General features: G+C 35.3%; 1 protein-coding gene across 8 annotated transcripts in view; it reads left to right on the top strand.

The window, feature by feature from the left end:
* The window catches only part of STIM2 (stromal interaction molecule 2), a 170,501-nt gene that overhangs the window by 51,231 nt on the left and 94,475 nt on the right, over nt 1–24,795 (top strand). For all 8 annotated transcript variants that reach the window (XM_070262518.1, XM_070262521.1, XM_070262519.1 and 5 more), the window contains exon 2: nt 15,299–15,429. In XM_070262518.1, coding sequence (XP_070118619.1) covers nt 15,307–15,429 — 123 coding nt within the window. In that variant the 5' untranslated portion in view covers nt 15,299–15,306. The remainder of the gene's footprint in view (nt 1–15,298; nt 15,430–24,795) is intronic.

The following is a 24,795-nucleotide window of genomic DNA, read 5'->3' as shown; positions in this document are numbered from 1 at the left end:
GATCCACAAAGAACTCTGCTTTTAATTGTTAAGAGTACAGCCACATTTAGGATGGAAATCACGTCTTTTAGTGACAAAGCTGTTTTTTTACAAAAAAAAATTTATGCCTGGATTATTGTAATAATGTAAATGAGACTTTTCAGTATAGGAGCTACACAGTCACATTTCAGAAAGCCAAGATAATATTACTTAAAATGATCAGCAGTGTTTTATGAATGACTTCTTTCATTCCATTCTAGATCATTCTAAATCATTTCTTATAAGTTTCTGATTGAGTTCTTTAGGCAGGAAGAATGCAGTAATTGTCGGTCTTTTTGACAACGCATCCTCCTAGGTCAATTTCTAACTATTTGATGCCACCCTGCATCTTGCCCTTTCCTCATATCCTGAGCTGAAAGGGAGCTGTTGCAGTGTTCTAGTTTGTCATGTGGTAGGTGGAATTTTCTTGGATTGTCTGCAGGAACAGTCCTTCTGTTATTAATGGGGCTGGAAAAAAAAAAGTTTATAATAATATGAGTTTGGTTTTTAGTATGTAATCGATTAGAAATTTAGTTTCTATATCTAGTTATATATCTTTCTCTAAAATTACAAAATACAAAGGAAAATAGTATTTATCTTTATGCTTGCTAATTAATAGGTCTTTTCCTCATTGATGACATCTCTGTTTAATGGAGGCTGCATACCATAGTGGAATGAACAAGAGTTCTAGAAATTAATTTTGTAATCTGCCCCATTCCATCTCACCTTGTTAGCACAGCTTTAGTTTAGATCTTGTTGCTTGAGATAATAAAATAACTTGTTTCCCTGCCTCTGGTCTGCTGTCCTTAAATCCATGTTCTGCAGCTGTCTGAATATTCTAGACACAAATCCAAGACTGTCCCACCCATGTCTCTGTGAGTCTCTTATTGCTAGTGAGTTCTGCTAAAGCTTGGAGTTGTGGCATAATCAGAGTCGCTTCTTGAACATTTAGTTTCCACGAAATCTAGCCAGTTCAACAGTTCTATTTTTTTTCTTTCTTTCTTTCTTTTTTTTTTGATGAGGAAGATTGCCCCTGAGCTAACATCTATGCCAGTCTTCCTCTACTTTGTATGTGGGACACCACCACAGTATGGCTTGACAGGCAATGCCTAGGTCCATGTCTAGGATCCGAACCTGGAAATCCCAGGACACTGAAGTGGTGCATGCAAACTTAACTAGTGTGCCACTGGGCCAGCCCCTCAACAATTTTACTTTTGCACTTACATACACACATGCTTGATTTTTGTACAATATTTTAATGAATTTATTTCTTTTTCCTCTATGCTTCAAGCACTATTTTACTTAATTACTTCTTAATAGAATTTATTACAATACCTGATATATGTAGATCGTAATTGAGACAGGTATAAAATTACGAAAAGATAGGAAATAGGACACATTACTGATAGTAAATAAGAAAGTGGCACAGATTTCTGTCAACCATCTTCATAATACTAAAGGCCAAACTTAGCTGAGCCTTAGAAAGAGTGCTAAGAATAATAAAAGGCATTTTTGAATGTTATATTTGGAGAAAGAACAAGGAAGGCAGCAGATTATTTCTGATACTGTAATGATAATAGATAACAACAGGAAGCCAAACTCTTCACGGGTTTGATTCTCTCATTTGGTAGGAAAATAATTGAAAATGGTAGATACAAGTTATTGAGAGAGAATAGAATGAGATAGGAACTAACTGTTCCCAGTAGCCAGGATATTTTTATTCCAGGGTCTAAAAACAACTTTAATAATCCTGTTTTTATGATCTTTGAACAATGTTAGAGACTAGGAATGGTATGTGAAGGCTGACAGGTTCTTTTGAAACATTTTTTTAGGTATAATTGACTTAATAAATGGTTCCTATTTAAAGTGTACAATTTGATGTGTTACTGTGTGTATACCCATGAAACCATCACCACATTCACAGTAATGAACATAGACATCATCCCCAAAAGTTTTCTCACACCCTTTGAGAGAGGAGACTGAGAAGGAGCAGTTGGTGAGGAGGAGAACAAAAATATTGTGTTGTCCTGGAATCTGAATGAAGAAGAGAATGATCAAATGTGGCAGATGCTTGTTGATAGGCCAAGCAACATGAGAAATGAGAACTGACCATTGGATTTAGTAATGTGGAGATTACTGGTGATTTTGACCAGGGCAGTTTTGGTGGAGTGGTGAGAGCATAAGCCTGATTGGACTATATTTTAAGAGAGAAGGGGAGGAAAGAAATTGGAGCTGGTAAGTTAGCAATGCTTTCAAGAAGGTTTTCTCCAAGTGGGGGAGCAAAGAAATGGGGTGGTTAGTAGAGTGAGGTTGAGAGTGTTTTGCCTTTTTTTTTTAAAGGACAAGAGGGAAAAAGCATGTTATATTCTGATGGCAGAAAATCCTTTGAGAGCAAAATGGAAAGAATGAATTCCTGGAGTAGTGCTCTTGAGGGACTCAATGGGATGAGATTTAGTTCACGAGTATAAGGGTTGGCATTGTATAGAAACTTGGATAATTCATCTGTGCCAGTGGGCCAGAGAAACAGTGTGAAGTATAGGCACTGGGAGGTAGTTCGATGGGTTCGCTGTGAAAGTTTATGGAAGTTCTCTTGTGATTGTTTCATTTAATTTTTTTTTTCTTTCTGTGAAATATAGGAAGCAAAATCATTGCCGTGAATAAGGATGGGGACAACTTGAGGGTTGAGGATCAAGAAGATAGGAAATAGAGTGGGAGAGTGAATGGACCAGGGAGCTACAGTATTGTTTCCTGGCCACATTAAGGGTGCTGTTGAGGTCTGTGGTTATGGATTTAGGGCATTATAATCAGCAATATTTAGATGCATTGGTGTAGGTGCAGAGTAGGTGGAGAATTAGATTTTTATCAGGATTATGGCTTTGCTGACCCAGTGTAATGAGATGAGAGAAAGGCAAGGGAGTTGGGGGTGTGTGCAGAGGAGTGATTATGAGTGGCCATGGATTTAGCTATGAAAGGAGGGGAGAGAAGATATTAAGGGTGAAGGACAGTAATCTATGCAAGAGATGATGGTAACTGAATAGGGCAGCGTCCAGATAATGTTTCAAAGATAGAGTCAACAGATTTCCTCAGGTTGGATGGGATGTGTGGGAGAGGAGTAGTCAAGAATGACCTTAAGAGTTTTTGGCCTTGAGCAATTGTAAGAATGCAGTTACTGTCAGCTGAAGTGCTTGGTACATTATCACATTTGATAGTTTGGTTATATTTTGTTTATTGTTCCATATAAAAAGGGAAAATTTTCTAAACATAATTTTCTAATTCTATGCTAATTTTCTAGAAAATAAGGTAAGCAAATAAATCAGCTTGATTCGTGACCACTCATTACATTTCTGTATTGATTCGCTCATTCAGTAAATACTTAGTGAGTCTTGCTGTGTTTTGGGTGGTGGTCTCAGTGATGCGAATGTAGCTCTGAACAAAACACATAGTTAAATCAATAATTTACATTGTTTTTAGTTCTAAGTGAGAAATGATATTTTGGGAAACTTATGAAATAAAAGAGATTACTGTATCTTAATGAAAATTTATATTATCTTTGTATTGAACCGCTAAATAACTGGTTTGGTTGACTATATATTTTTAGGCCAGTTTTATGTCTCTGATACTCTTCCTCCAGGAAGTTACATTATCACGCAGTTATTTTTTAGCTCACAAAGATTTAAAATAATTTAAGGTATTACTGGCATATTCCAAAAAAAAAAAAACAACTAAATTTGAGGGTTAATGAATTGGAATTTATTTTATATTTATGGGCCGCATGGGAAAATCTTTTTCTTTACTAGAACCTGATACCTCATTTGGACTAGAAGTGATATTCTGCCGATTGATTGCCTGAGCAGTTTCCAGTGTTTAAATCTACCCTAAGTGGAAGAAATTATACTATTTTTGAGAACATGCATGAAACATTGCACATGCTGTGGGGTAGTTCTTTTGATTAAGTCATGAGTGCCATGAGTTTTGGACAGTGGCGGAGTTGTTGGAGTAAGTGTATCTACGTTCCTAGTGAGAATTCTTTGAAGGGGAGCGGCAGTATTAATTTGTGTGCATGTATTTCAATATATACATTAAAGCATTTCATTACTTTTAGTGTTATCTTCAATCAAATCAGGTGTTTAGAGAGAGAGAACCCCTAAAAGTTGATGACAACAAATCAGTACAACTGAAGAGTTGGAGTAAGTGCTTTCAAAGACAAGTGGTGACTCTAGGGAGTATTGTAGTTACTGTTAGGAACAGTGTTTGCTACAGAATCTCCAGTAACTCTCTGTAACTTGGAACTCCTTTCACCACTTCTCACATATTTTAAAGCAGAAATAGATGTTAGAATTATATGGTGTGAAAAATCATGTGAAAAGAATGGATAGAAAAGACTCTATTGGGGAATAAAGTTACTGATCATCAGAGTTAGGTGTCAGGTCTCTCACAAACTATTAAACAGATGCTTTGCCTGATTTTGCTTTTTGCGTGAAGGCCCTTTGCAGGCTGCTAATGAGTGCTGACATCTTCAGTTTCTGTCTGCTGCTTTTGGATGTCTTAAAGAGAATATTTAAGAAAATTCTAGGGAGATATAAATTCAGAGACACCATTATAATATTTTCTGCTGTTTTACTTATCAATAAGGATTTTGGTAAACTTTGTAACTTTACATTGCTTTAGAGCCCTGTGTGTTGGAAGCTTAATTGGCAAACCTTTAATGTGAAGGGTTTTATGAGACTTCTCCCCCACCAAACCAGACCAGACCAGATCACTGGCTATCTGTTTTTGAAGGTTATTTCTATATGAAAAAGAATTGATTGGCTCTTTCTTTCTGCATTGTATAGGCAGTTCCCAACTTAGAAATATTGATTTATAACTATTTTGAACATCAAGTCTCTGGTTTTAGCCTCATTTCTCTCCTGTGGCCACCATCACATTGCACATATGCCTGACTCTCCCCTTTTCCGTTGAGTGAAGTATAGTTTTGTGAATCTTTCTTCTGTTACTATGGAACAGTACATGGAAGGGGAATTACCCGTTTTTGTTGCTGAGACCAAAGATGGGACAATGGACTCTGCTTCCCAGTTGGAAATGTGAATTTGTCTCCACTTAGAAATGTTAAGAACTTTCTAAAATAATTGTTTGAACAAACAGAAAAATTCAATAAGGACACAGCAAAACTTATAGCTACATGAACATTTTCTTTTTCAAAATAGTAATTTTTGGAGATTATATACTTGTAGTAAGTACTGCTTTTAATAAACCTGCTTTTAGAGTTCCTGTTTTGGAATTTGTCTTCAGAATATTCTTTTTGGGTATTTTTAAAACTAGGAAGTCTTTTTGTTTTGACAGTTTGTGGGACATAGGGAAAAATAAAGTTCTTTGGATTTGGACAGACCTGGGTTGAATTTCAGCAAAGTGATTAAGCAGCTATTTGACCTTGGGCTGTTTGACCTAAATTACTTTACCTGTGAGAATCTTGTTTTATTCATCATGAGAAGCAGCAGCATGATCCCAACATGGCAGGTTGGGAGAAGTTGAATTAGATAACCAAGTAAAGCACCCTGGTATATAATACTTACCCAATAATTGCTCTATTCCCTCTTTGCCTTTTCTTTTTGTATTTTAGGGTGTATTTGGCTTTGGAGTCAGCCAAAAGATATTTAGAGATAAGTTAAATTAAAAAAGTGATATTTTTCATATCTGTTAAGGTAGTGGTAATATAATAGGAAGATGATTTAGATTGCAGGAGACTTAGCATTGAATTCCTACTGTGCCCAGCTCATTCCTATGGGCACCTTACCTTTCTGGATAATAGTAATAGGTATCTGTTGAGTGTTGTTTCTTGAGTTCTAAATATGTGCCACATACTGTGTTAGATGTTTTATATATAGATATCTCATTTAATTCTAACAACAACCTTGCAAGGTTGCTTTTATTCCCATTCTACAGATGAGGAAGTTAAGGCAAGGAGTTAAATAAAACTTTCCTGAGGTTATACAATAAATGGCAGGATGAGAATGAATTGAAAGTTCTTTTTTCCCCCTCTAGACTACTCAACCTTTCCGATCTGTAAAATTGGGATACTAATTTTATTTTACATGATTGTTCTTAAGTTCTTGCACTGAGAGAGGTGTGAAACAGGGTCATGCTCTTGGATCAATGCCTGGCGGTAACTGCAACTTTCTCTTCATTTCCCAAGTGTTGATGTGGGTAGGATAGTATTAGTGATGTTTGCTATAGCTTGTGTTTTGGTTGTACCTTTTTTTAGAAAATGTTTTTATTGAAGTAAGATATACATAATATAAAATTTACAATTTTAACCATTTTTAAGTGCACAATTCACTGATATTAAGTGCATTCAGAATGTTCTGGTTGTAACTTTGAATTATATTCTTCCCTCCAAAACAACATAGAATAAATAAAAATAAGCAAAGCTATTGTACTGCTTTGTGCACATAATGTTGTTAATCAAAATGTTAGTGGCATGAGATACTGTCTCGAAAGAGGCTGACCTTGAAATCCTGATTCCCAATTTTGGTTATGTTGCTTTTGGTTGTATATGTCAATAAGATCTTTGGAGATAAGTTGGGATTGCTTCTGTGATTCTGTGTATTTGTATGCACCCAAATCCTTCTCTTTTGTTTAAAATATTTTTCGTTGATTTTTATAGCATCCTGGGATATCAGGAGTCAATAAGTGTATCCATAGACCTTTTTCTTTTTTCTTTTTTTGCACCTAGTCAACAGTATTTTCCCATATAGGACAGATGCAACAAGGTTATAGACAGATATATTATTGCTTTCTAGGAGTTTATAGTATAAAACAAAATGGAAAAAATTAGGTAACTGTCAGTGAATATAGAGAGAAATACAGCTGCATAAATACTCCTCCTCGTCATTTATTGACATACATTGAAGGACCATATTGGTTAACCATGAATGTATGTGTAGATATTTTTTGGATAGGGGAGTTTGTTGGTAAATAAATTGCATGTTAAGATAGCTTTGAGGCAGAGGTATTACCTTCTGTCTCCTACCTTTAGAAGGGCTTTTTGACAAGATTAGCAGGAAATTTTTGAGATGGCAAAGACAAGATGCTTTGTGTGGGTGGGGGAATAAGTGGCAGTGAAATAATCGGAAGATAGCAAATTGAAAAATGTCCCTGGAAAGTGGGAAGGGATCTAAGTAACTGAATTTGTATGACATAGTCTATTTAAACCACTTGGAAAGTATAGTTGAACTTAGCAGTTTTTCTGGGAAATTTTTAGCCAACGATCAGGGCAAACTTCTTTCTTTTTACAAAGGTCCAGACTAGTTAATAGACACTTTTTATACAAAGTCAATGATTAGAGATTCAGAGCTCCAGGATGCAGTCATCGGTCAGAAGCGGTTTCAAAGAAAAGGCCCTTTATTTTCTGTTCAATATAGCACCGAAGCCGTGATTAGATACATCTGCAGTGGTTTCTCAGCCCCCCTATTGATAAGGTCTGTCTCCTTTAACTGTTGAACTTTTCAAAAGTCCTAGTAAATATTAGAGATTCTAAGCATTTTATAGCATCCTGGTATAGCATTGTGTATACCAATTACAACTTTCTCATTTGTTGTTTTGGTATGTAATACGCTCTTTTGTGAGGAAGATCGGCCCTGAGCTAGCATCTGTTACCAGTCTTCGTCTGTTTTATATGGTATGCTGTCAGGACGTGGCTTGACAAGTGGTGCTGAGTCTGTGCCCTGCATCTGAACCTGCGAACCCTGGGCCACTGAAGTGGAGTGCGTAAACTTAACACTACACCACTGGGCCAGGCTCACGTAATGTGCTCTTAGTAAATGTTAGTGTATTTTGAATAGCTACTGTATACCAGATAATATAGTAGGTAATTGGTTGAAACTCACTTCTCTCTGAAAATGTATGCAGCAGCTTTTATTATTTACTTATTAGATTTTTTGAGAAATATCCTTTAAGGCTACTATATGCTAAGTGTTGGTGGTGTGCTACACACTGGGAGTATAAGGGGAATAAAAAAGACTCTGCCCTAACGAGGCTATCAGAAGAGAAAGAAGACATTATTCACTTCTTTTTTGAGTTTGAATTAGATAGTTGGTTTATTGAAAAATGACACCAAAGAATTATCTCTGAATATTTTAGAGAAAATTTACTCTCAAAATATTCAGATTGAAGTATTTGATTTGATAAATGCTTAAACTATTAATGGAAGTACTAAATACAAACAATATTTATTTAAAAAATTTCTCTCAGTAGTGGTAATTAAGAAAATCCTAATCATGAGACTCACAAATAGTTGCCAGTGTGGTAAGCCAGGGTCTTGGCAGTATATGATGTTGCGCATTGTTAATGGGCTACAGTTTGGTTTGTGATTAAGAGTTGGCTGGCTCCCCCTTCTTAGTTGTTATGTTCTGCTTGAAATTTGCTGACCTTAAAGGTATTGTCGGAGGGAAACTACTCTAAAGACTGGATTTACTTTTTCAGCTTCATTTATTTCTTAAGCTCTTATTTTCTGAGGTTTCTGAGCTGTGTTCCTTACATATATCAACTGACTGGAATGACAAAATATAGAATATGGCATACATATGTATTCCTCTAGTGAAGGCTTAATGGAATCACATTTGACACATTTTGTAGCACTGGTTTTTGGTCTGGCTCAGTCACATAGAAGAGAAGTGTACCTTTGTTTTACCTAGACTTCTAGGCCTGAAATGTCAGTCATATTTGTCTCCTTTCTCTCACTACATTCAGTTGTCACTTAAGTATGACGTTTTCTTTCTGTCCTCACTGCCATGATTGTAGTTTATATTGTTACTTCCTGCCTGGACTGTTGACATAGGCATTTGTTGGTAACAAGCATGTAATCTAAGGCTATAGTTTCTTCTTTTGATTAAAATAAAACTGACTATATACGAAAGCATTTTTTGAATTTGCAAGTACTACACAAAATCTAAGTTGTAATTTCTCTCTATTACATTTCTCATCATGTCACAATCCTACTTAAAAATCATCAGTGGCTTCTTTTAAACTCCTCTTTCTGAGGTTCATTGTCCTTCACTGACTGATAGCCCTAGGCTATGTTTCCAGATTCACATCCTACTGCTCCTTTACCCATCACTTGCTAGTGTTTTCGTCCTCCTTTTGGGGAGTACTGTTGGCACAGGGAGGACAATTCTTTGTTGTGTGGGACTGGCCTGTGCATTGTAGTTACTTAACATCCTTTGTCTGCCCCTCCTTACTGAATGCCGGTAGCAGCAGTGGGAGGAGCACTAAATAGCTCTCTAAATTGAGAACTAGTCTGCTGGCTGAACTACTCTTTGTAGGTCCCAGACTCATTTTATGTCCTGGTTGAATTTGTTCTTGTTTTACCTTCTTCTAACCCCACTTATTAAAATCTAATTTGTCTTTCTTAATGCTACCCAAAATGCAATTGTTTGCATGTAAAAGTCAAGCATAATTATTTATTAGGTGTAGTAATATATAGTAATAATATACATATAATAATAGTAATAATATATAGTAATCATTAAAACAGGTATGGTCTTTGCCCTCATGAAGTTTTATCTTTACTGCTAGAGTATAAGAACCTTGAGGAAGACCATCTTAAATATTTTAGAGTTTCCCTTGATTATTTTTGCATAATATGTTGTATATTTTGTTCAGTAAATATTTAAACAGCAATATTTGACAATGAATAAATAGACTTTATACTTTAGGCTCTGGGGGCCCACTGAATAGTTTTGATCAGAGGAGTAATGTTATTAGAGTTCTATTAACTACTTAGATCAGTGCCATAAAGAAGTGAGGAGTTGTCATTTTCTCCGTCTTAGTTTTCTAATCAGCCAGGTAACTTCTTGAAAAAATTTTCTCTTCCAAACATATATATTGAAAAACTAATTAGGTAAGTAAATCAGTAAACAAATATTTTTTTGAACACCTACTATATGCCAAACACTGTTCTAGGCTGTGGAGGAAGAGCAATGATCAAAACAATGCCTGTGATCTCATGATTGCGTTATAGTGGGGAAATTGGACAGTAAGCAAATAAAAACCCCACATAATCTAGTGCATTGTGATAAAGTACCGTGAAGAAAAATAAAGCAAGCAGAGAGAGAGTAAAGGAGAAGACTATCTTAGATAGGGAAATGAGACAGCCTTTGAGGGGAAACATTTGAGTTGGAATGAAAGGAGTTGCCCAACCAGGAGTGTACTGGGGAGAAAACTCTGCAAACTGCAAGTAGGAGCTTTCAGTGAGTAATTTGTTAATATTTTTCTCCTTTTCTGTCACTTTAGAATAGTCTGTAGATCCCTCCATAATGTGGCCCTCACTGACGTTGTCAGTCTTTTCTCTTAATTATCTAATTAAATGGGAATAATAGTGCCTACTTTATGGGCAAAGTGAAATGTATGATCTTTAATTTATATATATTTATATAATAGACACTGCATAATAGTTGTCATTATTCTTTTGTTGTGTAATAACTATTAGCAGCTTTTGTTCTATATGTCTTCCTAGAGCACACTTGCTCATCTTTCATGAATCAATGTAAAGATCACTTCCTCCTTGAATCTTTTCTTGCTGTGCCTGTAGACAGGACTACTCCCTAGTTTTGTCACCATTTTATTTTTATTACATGTCTGTTATTGCACCGGCCATATTTAACTTTATTTGTTTTTAGGTTTTATATACCTGGTTTCCAACCTGGAGTCTGGCATTTATTTATTTGCTAGATAAATAACTTGTATTCAGAAGTTCATTTATTTGGTTTCTAGTATTTATATATATTTAAACTATTCAACAAGTATGTCAGTCACTGTGGTAATCATATGCTTATTAATAAGATTTCTTCAAGGGGAGTGTGAAATGAAGTGAAGATACATTATTGTCAAAAGGAAAAGTAATGTAGGAAGTATAAGTATGTATTTTAGATTATGAATATCATTTATGAACTTCTAGGATCCCCTTCTGTGGGACACATTGATGCTTCTTGGTGCTCTCAGCAACTCATCCAGGTCCTAGCAGTATCTACAATAGCAATACTTTATTCTTCTCTGACAGTGGTGACGCTGACCCATTTATGTTCATCATACTGACACTTGAACATGGATTGGAGTCTTGAAGACTAGGTTTGAATCCCAGCTCTTGTCGTTTCTAGGAGTCTGATCTTAAGCAAGTTACTCACGAGTTTCATTTTTTCATCTGAAAAATAGAGATAATACATGCCCCACACAGCGTTGTAGGGATTAAATTATGTACATAAAATAGCATTGGTTTCTAGAATGTAGTAAATGTTTTTTCTTCAGTGAAATCATTTTAATTCATTTAACTTTATTTCTGTGGAATCAGACTGAGCATTTGTTTGGCTTTGAGTGGAGGAAGAAAAGGTGGAATTTAACAATAGTGTTGATTGCGGACTTTGGTTAAGATTTATTCTGTTCAGCTGATTCCTTTTTCCTTAGTGGAAAGTGCTGGTCTTGATCCAGAGAAAAAAGGAATTCTCAGTTTATAATGCTAAAAAGATATATCATGTTGCATTTAATACAAGGTAAGGGCACTCAGGGGAGGAAATTTGTCTTAGTTGGTCACATAGGGTGCCTAGTACCAAGCACAGGGCCTGGCACATTACAGGCACTCTGTAGCATGTTTAAATGAACGAGTGAATTTCTGTTTTGATGAGAAACATCTGCTGGCTATGGAGTACATGATGTACACTGGTGCATTTTGGGTAGTTAAGGTAGATGTCTATGAGATGTTGGCAGAGGAGAAAGATTTTGGTATTTTAGCAGTTGTCTTTGAAACCATTATACCTGATTCATTATATGCATGGATCTTTTATAAGAGTTTATGTATTTTAAGAGAAATTTAGGTCAGCTTAATTTGAATTAAAATGATCACTTGTGCTGAATTAACCTAGAAGGGAAACAAATGAGAAAGAAATGAAAAGGACTTTATAATAGGTAATAGAGTTCAGAATTCACAGCTATTCTAAGTTAGATTTTAGGCCTTAAGTCATTTTACCAAAAGTAAATAAAATTTTATGTGGAGAAATGGATCACTCTTGCCATATCCTCAATTCCTGTCTTTCCTTTCCTTCTGCTGCTCCAATTTGCCTCCTCCATTCCTTGGAGACATGAAATGTTGAGTGCAGCCAGGATCACAGTAGCATTTCCTGACTGCTGTGCCTCCCAGTCTTGCCTCGATCCTATCTATTTTCCACTGTCACCAGAACGGTCCTTTTATAATGAATCTGATTGTATTAGTCCTCTCCTTGAAATCCCTTATGGGCTTCTCATAGTTTCTAGGATAAAACTCCAAATTCCTTAATATCTGACCCCTTCTTACCCATCACCTACCTGATCCCCTGTCTTTTTTCCACATGTTCTTTGTACTCCAAACATATAAACAGTTGCATTTATCTGAATATTCCATGTTCTTTTCATGCCACTGAACATATGATGTTTCTTTTTTCCAGGCTTGCGTTTCTCTCCTTCCCAAGGTCAACTACAGGTCACTTAAAACTCCCCAGGGTTACCTCTAGAAAACTTCTGACTTTTCCTTCGTAGTCTGGATTAGGTGCCCTTCCTCCATGCTCTCATAACACTCTACAATTAATCTTCTCAGTGGTAGCTAACCAAATATATTGTGGTAGTCTGCATGCCTTCTTTCTCACTAGACTGTGAGCTTTTTTGAGTACAGGATACTGTTATCTATTTAATGCCTAATGCCTGTCACTGATTTGTACAGTATAGAAGCCTAGAACTTTGTGATTTAATGTCTGAAGTAACAGAATTTATCAGGGGGCACAAAATGTACCCAGCTAAGTCCTGAGTATTATGTGAACATGTGAGAAACGGCAGAACATGGTTTCTGCCCTGTTCATAAGCTTAGTTGTATGAACAAAATGACACATAAAGCAATTGGAGACTAGTAAAGTACATCATTAAGTGAGGATTTAGGTAGAATGATTTGAGAATAAAGATATAATCCAAAATTTCAAATCTGTTGGCGTTTCTTGTCTGCTCTTTACTCTTTTTCTCCTTAATACTTACCCCTACTAACATGCTATGCCTTTTACTTATTTATTTTGCTATGCTCACCTCCTCAACTAGAATGTAAGTTTTATGAAGAATTTTTATCTCTTCTGTTCACTATGGTATTTCTAATGCCTGACACATGGGAGGTGCTCAGTAGATTTTTGTTGAATGGATGGAGTGGTGTTCAGAGAAGGAAATAATTACCAGGAGATAGTATTTCTGAAATACTTCATGGACAAGTTACATCCTGAAGTAGACCTTGAAAGATAGTGTTTTATTAAATAACTTGTTTATTAAATAAGTTAAGTAAAAAATTACGAATTTCATTTTTATAGGAATTTTTTTCAGGTCATATGTTCTTCCTAACTTTCTCTTGAAGCTTTATAAAGTTTCTTCAGCCCTCACTGTTGACTTCTCTTAGAGAGTTTGACAACAAAGCCTATTTAATTAGAGTGAGTGATGCTGGCCCTTTCCTTATATACTAGTTGCAATAACACTTTCACTTCATATGTTTATTAGCAAAATAAAATATGTGTAAAAAAATGTGTAAAATATCTGTAAAATATGTGTAAAAAAATGTGTAAAAAAATCTGCTGGAGGGTATAGCACATTGTGTACACATCTTCTTTATACCATATGTTATGATACCTGAGAGTTTATCTTTTACTTTACATCCATTCAGAATAATTACAAATGAATTCGAAATCACAGGCATATCAAGGTTCTAGTGGTTTTGTGGATTATGGATGATAATTGACCATTATGCATATAACTTCTTAGATTTTAGCAAATCTTGATCAGAGTTGTAAATATTTATATATACAGGTATAGGTCACATAACTTATAATTGCATTTTGCGTTTTTTTAGAATTTCCTTTTCTGTTTTCTTGCCTTCCAAGACTAAAGAAATTAAAATTAGATTTTGAATTAAAACTATTAAAAATGTTAAATCACCAAAATGGGTTATAACTGGAACATGTAGGTAATACAGGTTTGCATTGTTCTTTAGAAAAAAAGTTATTAGTATTTATGGTCTCCAGCACTGGTTTTTCTTGCAATTTTTTTTCCTAAGCACAGAATTAGATATTCTTAAGCCGTTGTAGTTGCAGTAGAGCTTAGTAAGCATCTAGTCTACTCACTTTATTTTAGAGGTCAGGTAACTAAGATACAAGGACAAGTGATTTGTCCACATCAGTTAATTCATAACAGGGCCAGAATGATAAACTGATTTTTAACTACTGTTGAGGAGATAATCAAATTTTGGCTAACCCTTCTATCATGCTAATAACCACTTTAAATTTTAAGCCCATACTATTTCTAGAAATACATGTCAATCTGATGACATTTTGAAAGGATATTATTTTAGTGACCTGGTTGAATAGTGGAAGTACGTTTGTGGAATTTGTCAATCTACCATCAGCCAGATTGGATGAGTGAAGTTTGGCAGTACTTTTCCATTTTGGTACATAGGCTGTTTACTGTTTAAATCAATAGGAGGTAATTTTTATTAAGCTGATTTTTTAAGTCATTAATAACCCTACATACTCTCTAAATTGTTAGTTTTTAACAACCTGAATGTGAGGATTTACACATTTTCCATAGGAACAGGTTTAACCAATAAATGTATATTAAGGAAAACATGAGGAACAAAATTTTTAACAATTCAGTCTTTTTCTGTTGGATTTTCCTTGTTGAATTTAAGAAGATATATATTTAAAAATACCATGAGTGGACTCTTGGATTCTCTTAAGAAGAAAAAATGAAAAAAAAGTTTCTAAGGATCATGTGAATATTCTACATTTCCTTTTCTTGTATTATTTGTGATATTTTCCTAGGACTTACATTTTAATTAAACTGGATTATATAAAAATTACACCTTGTATTCTGTGATTTCTTTTTTTTTAAGGAGGGAGTTCATTTGTTTCTTGGGGGACTAATTAATAAATATAATGGGTTGGATAAGAAGAAAATGGTTGGGGATATGGAACAATGTAGGCAACCTGAAGTTAGTACTGGTGTAACTCCTGGTTGTAGCTGCCTAATATCAAGTAAATTCAATTATTTATTTTCAGTCAATTGTGTTCATATATTATACTTTTCATGTGAAGAATACTCTGCTAGACTCTTTAAAGCCTCTTAGGTTGACTTAGTCTGAAGTTTAATTTGTTGGTCTTCTTTTAAATTACATTCCCTTAGCTGTAGCCTCTGTTTTGGCATGGCAAGTTAGTAATTGCTCTTTGTTCTATTTCAGATCCCTGCATGTCACTGAGTCCACCGTGCTTCACAGAAGAAGATAGATTTAGTCTGGAAGCTCTTCAAACAATTCATAAACAAATGGATGATGACAAAGATGGTGGAATTGAAGTAGATGAAAGTGTTGAAGTAGGTGGAAAAACTTTTTCCCTTGTATTCTCTTAAAACAGAATGACCGTTTTTAGTCTTAAATTTTCCTATTATTCCTTATCTGACTCAGCTCCTTCATTCAGCATCTTTAGTTTTTCTCTTTACGTTTTAATTTTATCTTTAGTTTTTCTCTTTACGTTTTAATTTTACTCTTTGTATTTACATGGTTTTCCTTTTCTCTTTTTTCTCATATGTATACAAGTCTTCCCAGTTTTATAAGAATCTTCAGTCTCATGTTCTTGGATTTCTCAAACATACATCCTATTTTGATTATATCAGTTATTATTGGTGCTTTACAAATCACCACAAAATCTAGTGGTTTAATACGACAACAGTTTATTATTTCTTCTGAGTCTCTGAGTTGACTGGGCTCAGCTGGGCACTTTTTCTGTTCCCTTAGGTGTGGGCTGGGGTCACTATGGCAGTTGTGTCAGTTGGGAGCTCTGCTGGGGCTGGAATATCTGAGATGACCTCTTATCCTTCAGAGTCTCTCTCCATTCTGGAGTCTAGCTCAAGCTTCCTTACAGCATGGCAGCTGGCTGCGAGTGGCAGTGCTCCAAGAAAACAAGTTCCTGTGTGAAAGTGCTTATCATGCCTCTGTTTGCCAATGCCTGTTTATCAAATGGGCTTAACACAAGTTATTTGGCTAAACTCAGAGTCTATGTGGGAGAGGATCAAACAAGGGTATAAATACCAGGAAAAGGGTTTTATTGGGGGTCATCAATGTATTAATCTGCTCTACTCACTGTACAAGTAAATAATGCTTTATTTCTTAAGCATTCTCATCTTACCCCTGTCTGGTGTCCCTCTTAGTTTCTCTGTAGGAGTTGTTTTCTTTATTCAGCTGTGGTTTCATTCTAACCGAATCCCCTGGTCATTTTTTCAGGCCTCTTCAACCTCTTTGTTGTATTTGTCGCTGTTGAAATGCTTCTCTTTTAGTTTATATAATACTAAATTACATTATTATCTAATGTTATATAATAATGACATCCTCTGATCACATTGTTATCTGACAGTAACATTCTCTCAAGATCAGTTCTTAACCTGCGGTATAAAACTTTTACCTTGAGAATGCTTATCCATTTTTAGGTTGCTCCTAATTCCTCTGTCTCTAAGCCAGTCCAGATTCGTGACCTATGTGTATTGCTTTCTGCCTGATATCTTGTGAGGACTCTTACTTTTGCTTTCAACTTAGTTTGTCTAAATCAAAATCCCAGCTCTTCTCTTTGAAACGCTTCACTGTTCAATGGTACTTCTGGACCTACTTCTCCTCAATTCTTATTCTTCTAAATCAGGAGTTGGCAGACATTTTCTGTAAAGGGCCAAGGTACGGGTGGAAATGTGTTCCCCTTCAAACCATACTTTGAAGCCCTAACCTCTAGTACCTCAGAATGTGACCTTATTTGGAAAGAAGGTCATTTCAGATGTAATTAGTTAACATGAGGCTATATGACCAGTAATCCAATATGACTAGTGTCATTGTAAGAGAGGAGAACACCATGTGGAGATACAGACACAGGGGAGAAGATGATCATATGACAGTGGAGGCAGAGATTGGAGTTATGCAACTACAAGTCAACGAATGACAAGAATTGCTAGTGGCAGCAGAAGCTATGAGAAAGGTATGGAAATTATTGTCCCCTTAGAGCCTTAGAGGATGGCCCTGCTTATACTTTGATTTTAGACTTAGAGCCTCCAGAACCGTGAGAGAATAAATTTCTGTTCTTTTAAGCAATCCGGTTTGTAGTACTTTATTACAGCAGCCCTAGGAAACTAATACAGGCCAGCTAGTAAATACTTTAGATTTTGTGGGCCATATGGTCTCTGCTGTAACTACTCAACTTTCCCGTTGTAGTGCCAAGCAGCCATAGACAATACATGAACTAATGGGCATGGCTGTGTTCCAGTAAAGCTTTATTTGCAAAAACAGGCAGCAGGCTGTAGTTTGCTAACCCCTTCTGTCTTGTGTTCTTAAAATTGATTTCTTTTTCTTCCTTTCTCACTTCTCTGTTCTAGTTGTTTACATGCTCTGTTTTAATCTGGGGGTTTATTATTTTGTGCCTAGATTATTACCTCTAAGTTTTTCTTCTCCAATCCATCATGCATATCACTTGGAGAGTGTTTTCTCTAGCTAAGAAACTTAACAATGATTTCTTATTGTTTATTAGATCAGGTAATAACTCTTCAGTCTTAAAGTTAATGTCTCAGCATCATCTGATTTCTGCTTACTGAGATAATCTCTTCTCATTGTGATTAAATTGTTTTGGTTAGAGCTCAGTTCCATTAATACCATAATCATAGCTTTCAGTTCTAAATAGTCCAATTTATTTTATTCATTTCTAGAACCACAGATGACAGGATAATCCTATTTTACATTGTTTCTAACTTAAAAAGTATTTGAAGTATGTAAATATATTCTCTTGGTCATGAAGTACAGTGAAATGAAATTGGATTATCAAGAGTTTTACTGTTGCTAGAAAATAAAGTAGTTGTCATTTATTGTGGGTCATTTTATTATATCGAGTAATTCATTCTCTCAACATCATCATCATTCCTTCTCTCTGTCCCAATAAGTGCGCGCACACGCACACACACACATTAAAACAAGCTATAAGATTACTTTTTAGTAATAATACTTGGGATTATTAGTGATGAATTGTTCTTTCTAATCCTCCCAAGGTTGTCTAAGTGGTTTATTTAGTTGCCAATATAGTTGCTTAAGAATGTGAATATCAAATATGTGAACATAAACTCTATTTACTTTATAAATTATTACTATCCTTATAAATTATGGATTAAATAGAATTTATATTTGCATATTTGATTCTCTTTGTAGAGAGAATTATTCTCTAGGCTAAATAGATTTCCTAAAATAATTGTTCTACATTTTTTTAGTCATTTACAGTATGACAGTATTAGTTTTATCAAATTCCATGTCAGCTCTGAGAGTGAATAGTGTTTAGTAGATGAATGCCCTGTGCAGTTTTCTAATTGTGTCCAGCAATTAAATTGGAGATAACTTTTAGCATTAAACCTTGTGGTGCTGTACTGAAAGGACATAATTTTCAGTTATCACACTGATGGTGCTAAGTTTTCCTTTGATGTTAGTATTGCTTGAGGACCTAATCATTGCTTAGCTTTGTTTTAGGTTAGGAAACATATTAATGCTGAAGGATTATTTTATGGGAAGGGAGAAGTGGGATTGAAAGAGCATATGTGATTAATTTTGAGAGTTTTAGTCTTATAAAATATTTGAAAATACTGGTGTACAGTTTCACTTTTTAAAAGTTGAATAGTTTTAGATAGCTGCATTTCAGAAATTACAGATTGACATATTAAGATTGGTTAATTTTAGGCCTAGAAAAAGGCTAAATTCTTTATATTAAAAAATCACCTTTGTTAATTGATATATCAAGTTATAAATATTGCTACTCTTGGTTGTTTTCTGACACCAACCAATTCTTTAATTCTCCGACACCACGTGGGTTTCCAGTAACTCATTTCAGTTCTGGCACCATCCCACCGAACTGCCCCCACTTCAGATGCCAGTCACAAGTCTCGGGTCATGCATACTTCTGACCAACTGTCTATAAATCTTGGATTCCCATGACTCCTTCCTCAGGTTTGATAATATGCTGGAGTGGCTCACAGAACTCAGGAAAACACTTTACTTAGGTTTACTGGTTTATTATCATGAAGAATACAACTTGGCAAAGCCAAATGGAAAGGATGGATAGGACAAGGTATGGTAGGAGGGGCACAGAGCTTCCATGCCCACTCTGGACATGCCACCATCCCACCACCTCCATATGTTCACCAACATGGAAGCTCTCAGGATCTTGAAGTTCAAAAGTTTTTACATAGCTCAGTTTCCCTAGAGGTCAGGTGGGTGGGACTGAAAGTTCCAACCCCCTAATCACTTGGTCTTTCTGGTGACCAGCCTCATCCTGAGGTGATCCAGGGGCCATAAGTCATCTCATTAGCATGAATTCAGGTGTGATCTAAAGGGGTGAAAGACATTCCTATCACTTAGGAAATTCCAAGAGTTTTAAGAGCTCTGTGGCAGGAATCAGGGACAAAGACCAAATATAGTTCTTATGATATCACACTTACAAAAATATTTAAATCTGAAAAAAGTGTACATTTTCTTAATCATTAAAAATACCTTCAAAGGAAAGATCTGGTAAAATTGTATATATATAGACAGAGAGGTTTTAAGTAAGCTTATGCAGATATTTGACAGCCTATTTGAATATATTTGATTGCGTAATAGTTCCTAGACTTGAGTTATTTTAATTGTTTTTACCTCATCATCAGATATTAAATGCTCAAACCTGTGAAATGTTATCATTATCACTGTGCCAGACAGAGTAAGTGTACATGGCTATGTAATTTATACTTCAATGGAGTTCTTATTGAGTCTTTTAAATTTCAGTGGTATTGCAAACATTTTGTAATAAAAGTTAGGACTAAAAACTTTATATTAAAAAGTAAGACACGTTAAAAGAGCTTAGAATTCTATCAGTATGATAGATGAACTTGAACGATTAGAAAAAGATGATCTCTTTCTCTCTGTATTTCTTCTAATATTAACACTTAAAAGCAAATACAGTATACCTCTATATTTGATTAGTTCCTAAAAGAGTCAGAAATCCACTGTCCAGTATGGTAGCTACTAGCCACGTGTGGCTGTTGAGCACTTAAAATTGAGGTGTGTTATAAGTGTCAAATACACTTTAAATTTTGAAAATTTATGTGAGAAAATGAATGTAAAATATCTAAATTTTAAAATAGTACATGTTGAACATGATAATATTATGGACATACTGGATTACATGACATATAATGTAAAATTAATTTCACTTGTTTCTTTTTACTTTTTAATGCAACTTCTAGAAAATTTAAAATCACATATGTAGATCACAGTTTATTTCTATTGGACAGCACTGATCTAGAGACTGGTGTGTTGTAGGCTTTAAGGAATGAGTTATTAATTCTGCAGTTCTTGGACTAGTTTGGTGCCTTCAGTTCAGAATACTGTAGTTTCCCCTTATTTGCAGGGGGTGCATTCCAGGACTCCCAGTGGATGCCTCAAACTGAGGACAATACTGAATCCTATATATACTGTGTTTTTTCCTGTGTATGTATACCTATGATAAAGTTTAATGTATAAATTGGGCATGGTAAGAGATTGACAGCAATAACTAATAATAAAATGGAACAATTATAATAATATACTGTAATAAAAGTTGTGTGAATGTGCTCTGTCTCTCAGTATCTTATTGTGCTGTATTCACCCTTCTTGTGATGATGTGAGATGGTACAGTGCCTATGTGATGAGATGAAGTGATGTGAATGACGTAGTGTTAGGCAGCTGTTGACCTTCTGACCTATGTCAGAAGAAGCATCATGGAGCCATGTTGATGTTGATGGTTGGATGTTTGGATGTCAAGAGCAGACAATGTCTGCAGTTTACAGTGGGTGACTGAAACTGTGGAAAGGGAAACAGGTTAGGGTGGACTATTGTAGCTACATCTTGATTTGTATTTCTTGTTAAAGTGTCTTTTTTTTTTTTTTTGAGGAAGATTAGCCCTGAGCTAACTACTGCCAATCCTCCTCTTTTTGCTGAGGAAGACTGGCCCTGAGCTAACATCCATGCCCATCTTCCTCTGCTTTATTCGTGGGACACCTACCACAGCATGGCTTTTTGCCAAGTGGTGCCATGTCTGCACCTGGGATCGGAACCGACGAAACCCAGGCCACTGAGAAGCGGAACGTGTGAACTTAACCACTGCGCCACTGGGCCAGCCCACATCTTTTTAAAGTCTCTCTTTTTTAAAGAAGTAAATAGTAATACTATTATGGTCCTGTAGCAGCCATCATTAGGAAATTTCACGAGTTTAATAGGAAACCTTAGTCAAAAACTTAAAATACTTAATTTCTTCTTTTGATCTTTGCTTTGCAATGTAGCTTTTCAAAAAAAGTTTAAAAAAATACTTAGCATTTGAAAATGATGGTCGAAAACTCAATTTTTTTCTCTTTTAGTGCCCTCTGTTTTAATGTTTTTTGTTTTTGTATTTCTTTTTGTATGTTTGTTTGTATGAGAAGGCATTTACTCTTGTAGTTTATTCATCCATTTAATATTGAGCTAATATTTGAGGATCTATTATATGCCAGATACTCAATAAATCTTGAAATATATCAGGAAGAAAACAGACAAAATCTCACTTAAATCTTCAAGCCTTTAAGCTAACATTCTTTTGGGGCTTGTGGAAGGCAGACTAAACAAAAAGCTAAATAAGCAGGGAAAGGGGAATCAGGACAGGTAGATGATGGGTGGCTGCAGTTTTAAATAGGGTGGTCACGGCAGTTCTCATTAAGAAGGTAACACTTAAGTGTACTGTATGCAGTACTTGGACAAGTAAGGGAATAAATATCTGGCAATTTTCCAGAGCTATTCTAAACCTGAAATTGGAGAACTGGGCGTGTTTCAGATTAGGAACAGGATGTAGAGCTTTTGCTTTCATTATCTTTTGGCCCAAGATCAAAAAGATTAAATGTCAATTTGTGCTGGATCTGTGACCTGTTTAGATTGAGTTGTTGATTACAATCAAGTTTGAATGTTCTGTCAATATTGAAGATACTTTTGAAAGTGTAGGTACTTGATCAGCAAATAATTTAAATAAGAGAAATGAATGGTTTTGTTGCCTTGAGCACAGCAATAGAAGGCAATGAGAATTCACATTGTATTGCCTACTTTGTGACTGAAAAATTTATTATAGTTTCTGATCTGTGTGAACTTTATTTTTTGTTTTTACTTTTCCCTTTTTTCCTTTTAAATTATTAAAAATTCCTTCCCTTTTTCTAATTTTTTTTTCCTTTTTACCCATTCTTCTCTTTCATCGATGTCATTTGGAATAGGTAGTTTTAGAGTTTTTGTTCTTATCAGTTGGTTTGATATATATAATCAACTTTAAGACCAACTTATATGGAAAATCTGGTTGTACCTGGTATTTCAGTTTTTCTTCAGTAACTATTCTTCCTGAAAAACACCTTTGTCATCATTTGTCTATGTACCTCTCAGAAAATTTAGTTAACAACACAGATGTATCTGTGTCTGAAACAAGGAGAATCACTTATGAAAATAGGTAAAAGTGGGCTTAGAAAACATAGTAGAAAATACATTTTAAAATAGGATCAATGAGTTTTGAATTATTTGGATTACTGTTTCTCAAAGAATAAATGCATGTGTTCTTTAAGTTAAAATTTTAGCTTACGTATTAGTCATCTATTGCCGTGTAACAAATTTTCTCCCAAAGGTAGTGGCTTACAGCAATATACATTCATTATCTCATGATTTCTGTGGGTCAGAAATCCAGGTGCAGCTTTGCTGGGTCTTCTGGCTCTGGGTCTCTGTCACAAGGCTGCAATTAAGATGTCAGCTGTATTTTAGTTATCTCAAGGCCTGATTCAAGGAGGATCCACTTCGAAGCCTACTCATGTGCTTCTTGGCCCTGCAGGTCCTCACTGGTTGTTGGTTGGAGATATCTGTTCCCTGCTACACGGCTCATAAGGTGGCAGTGGGCTTCCCTCCGAGAGAGTCAGAGGGAGCTCAGAGAGAGAGCGCAAGAGAAGGGCCAACAACATGGAAGTCAAATTATTCTTGTAACCTAATCTTAGAAGTGACATCCCATCACTTTTTTGCCATATTCTGTTTGCCAGAAGTGAGTCACCGGATCCCGCTGATACTCAAGGGGAGGGAGTTACATGATGGCATGAATCCGAGGATGTGGTGATCATGGGAGCCATTTTAGAGGCTGTTTACTGTGATTTGTTTCTATATTCTGCTAACGGTACTAACAAATATGCTAGCCATATTTGATGGGAAATTCTCAAGCCACAGAATTATAAAGTATGAAAACATTCAAGTTACATAACTTCCTTCAAAAGGCTTCATTTTGGAAGTGAACCACAGTAAGCCTTGTCATGTTTATCTTTGTAATAGGATATGTCTAGAATTTGAAAGCGTGATGTGTTGGACAGTGCTTTGTGTCTGTAATTGCATGCACAAATGTACCAGTACAATTTATTTGACTGAAGGATCACTTGGCATTCCCCTGAAAGGCCAAGCAGGTAAGGTAAGAGAGTAGGTGTTAAAGAATTCTTGCTCTCTGTTAAATTATAATTATTGAGGTGTTTTCCTGTATACTGAAATTTTCATAGTTCAGTTAGTTAATTACTTGATGCCATAAAAACAGACTTTAATTCTTCCTCGAAAATAATAGCAATAAGCGTACAATTAGAGTAGCAGAGAATGTTAATAGATAAGCCATAGAAAAAATGGTTAGATGGCCAAAATTGGGAAATGATGGATTAATTTAGTTTTGTTACTATAGGACTTCTCAAACTTACATTTATAGATTTAGATACTAAAATAACAGAAAACATTTATTGAGCATTTACTGTTTATTCCGCACTGTAAGCACTTTGCATGTACTATGGTATGGACTCCTCATAGCAACCCTATGAGCTACAAATATAATATTATTATCTTATTTGCAGATAAGGAGACAGGCTTCACGGAAGTTAGGCAATGTGCCTTTGGTCACCAGCTTATAAATGATAGAACTGGGGTTTTGAAGCCAGACTGAATCCATGTTCTTGATTCCTACTCTGTGTTGTTTTTCTCTGTTAATATGTATCATTAATCTCCCTCATTATGCCCTCCTGGATAAATAAATAGCTGTATATAAGTAGTGCATGTGTATATATGTATTTATTATGTATTTAATGTATATACATACATACTGTTATACTATTATGTCTTTTTAAAATGTTCACAAAAGTATAAATTAAAAATAAGATAAAAATTAAATATGAATGGAAGTTCTGATATTTTATCCCTCTCAAGTGGGTTAGATTGTCCATCCTTGTAGGGTCTGGGCAACTGAATTTGGAGACCACTGCACTAAGGAATTGTAAAGCAAGGTCTGTTATAAGTCACGTAGTCTTCGTTTCATTTTTATAAGAACAGGCAACTGTGAGAGTTTTTCCAGAAAGCAAGTTCCAGAGACACTGCTAATCTTAATATTTATTTTTCTCTAATTTCCACTGTTCACTGTATATAGGTCTCTTATCTATATAGCACATCAATTACTGATATTGTTATGGTGACCACTCTGCTTTTCATGATTGAAATTGGCTCTGATATCTATGATACCTGTAATGGTATTGTAAGAATGGAGCAAAGCTCATTCATTTATATTAATTTAGAAAAAAAGGTGGGGAGTGACTGAGACAGAAAATTTAGATATCATTTTGATAAGAGAAGACATTAAAATCTCT

The sequence above is a fragment of the Equus caballus genome, chromosome 3 (assembly GCF_041296265.1).
Source record: "Equus caballus isolate H_3958 breed thoroughbred chromosome 3, TB-T2T, whole genome shotgun sequence".
In the NCBI taxonomy this organism is placed as follows: domain Eukaryota; kingdom Metazoa; phylum Chordata; class Mammalia; order Perissodactyla; family Equidae; genus Equus; species Equus caballus.
Note: the sequence above shows the minus strand (reverse complement) of the source record. Positions and strands in the feature narration are given on the sequence as shown.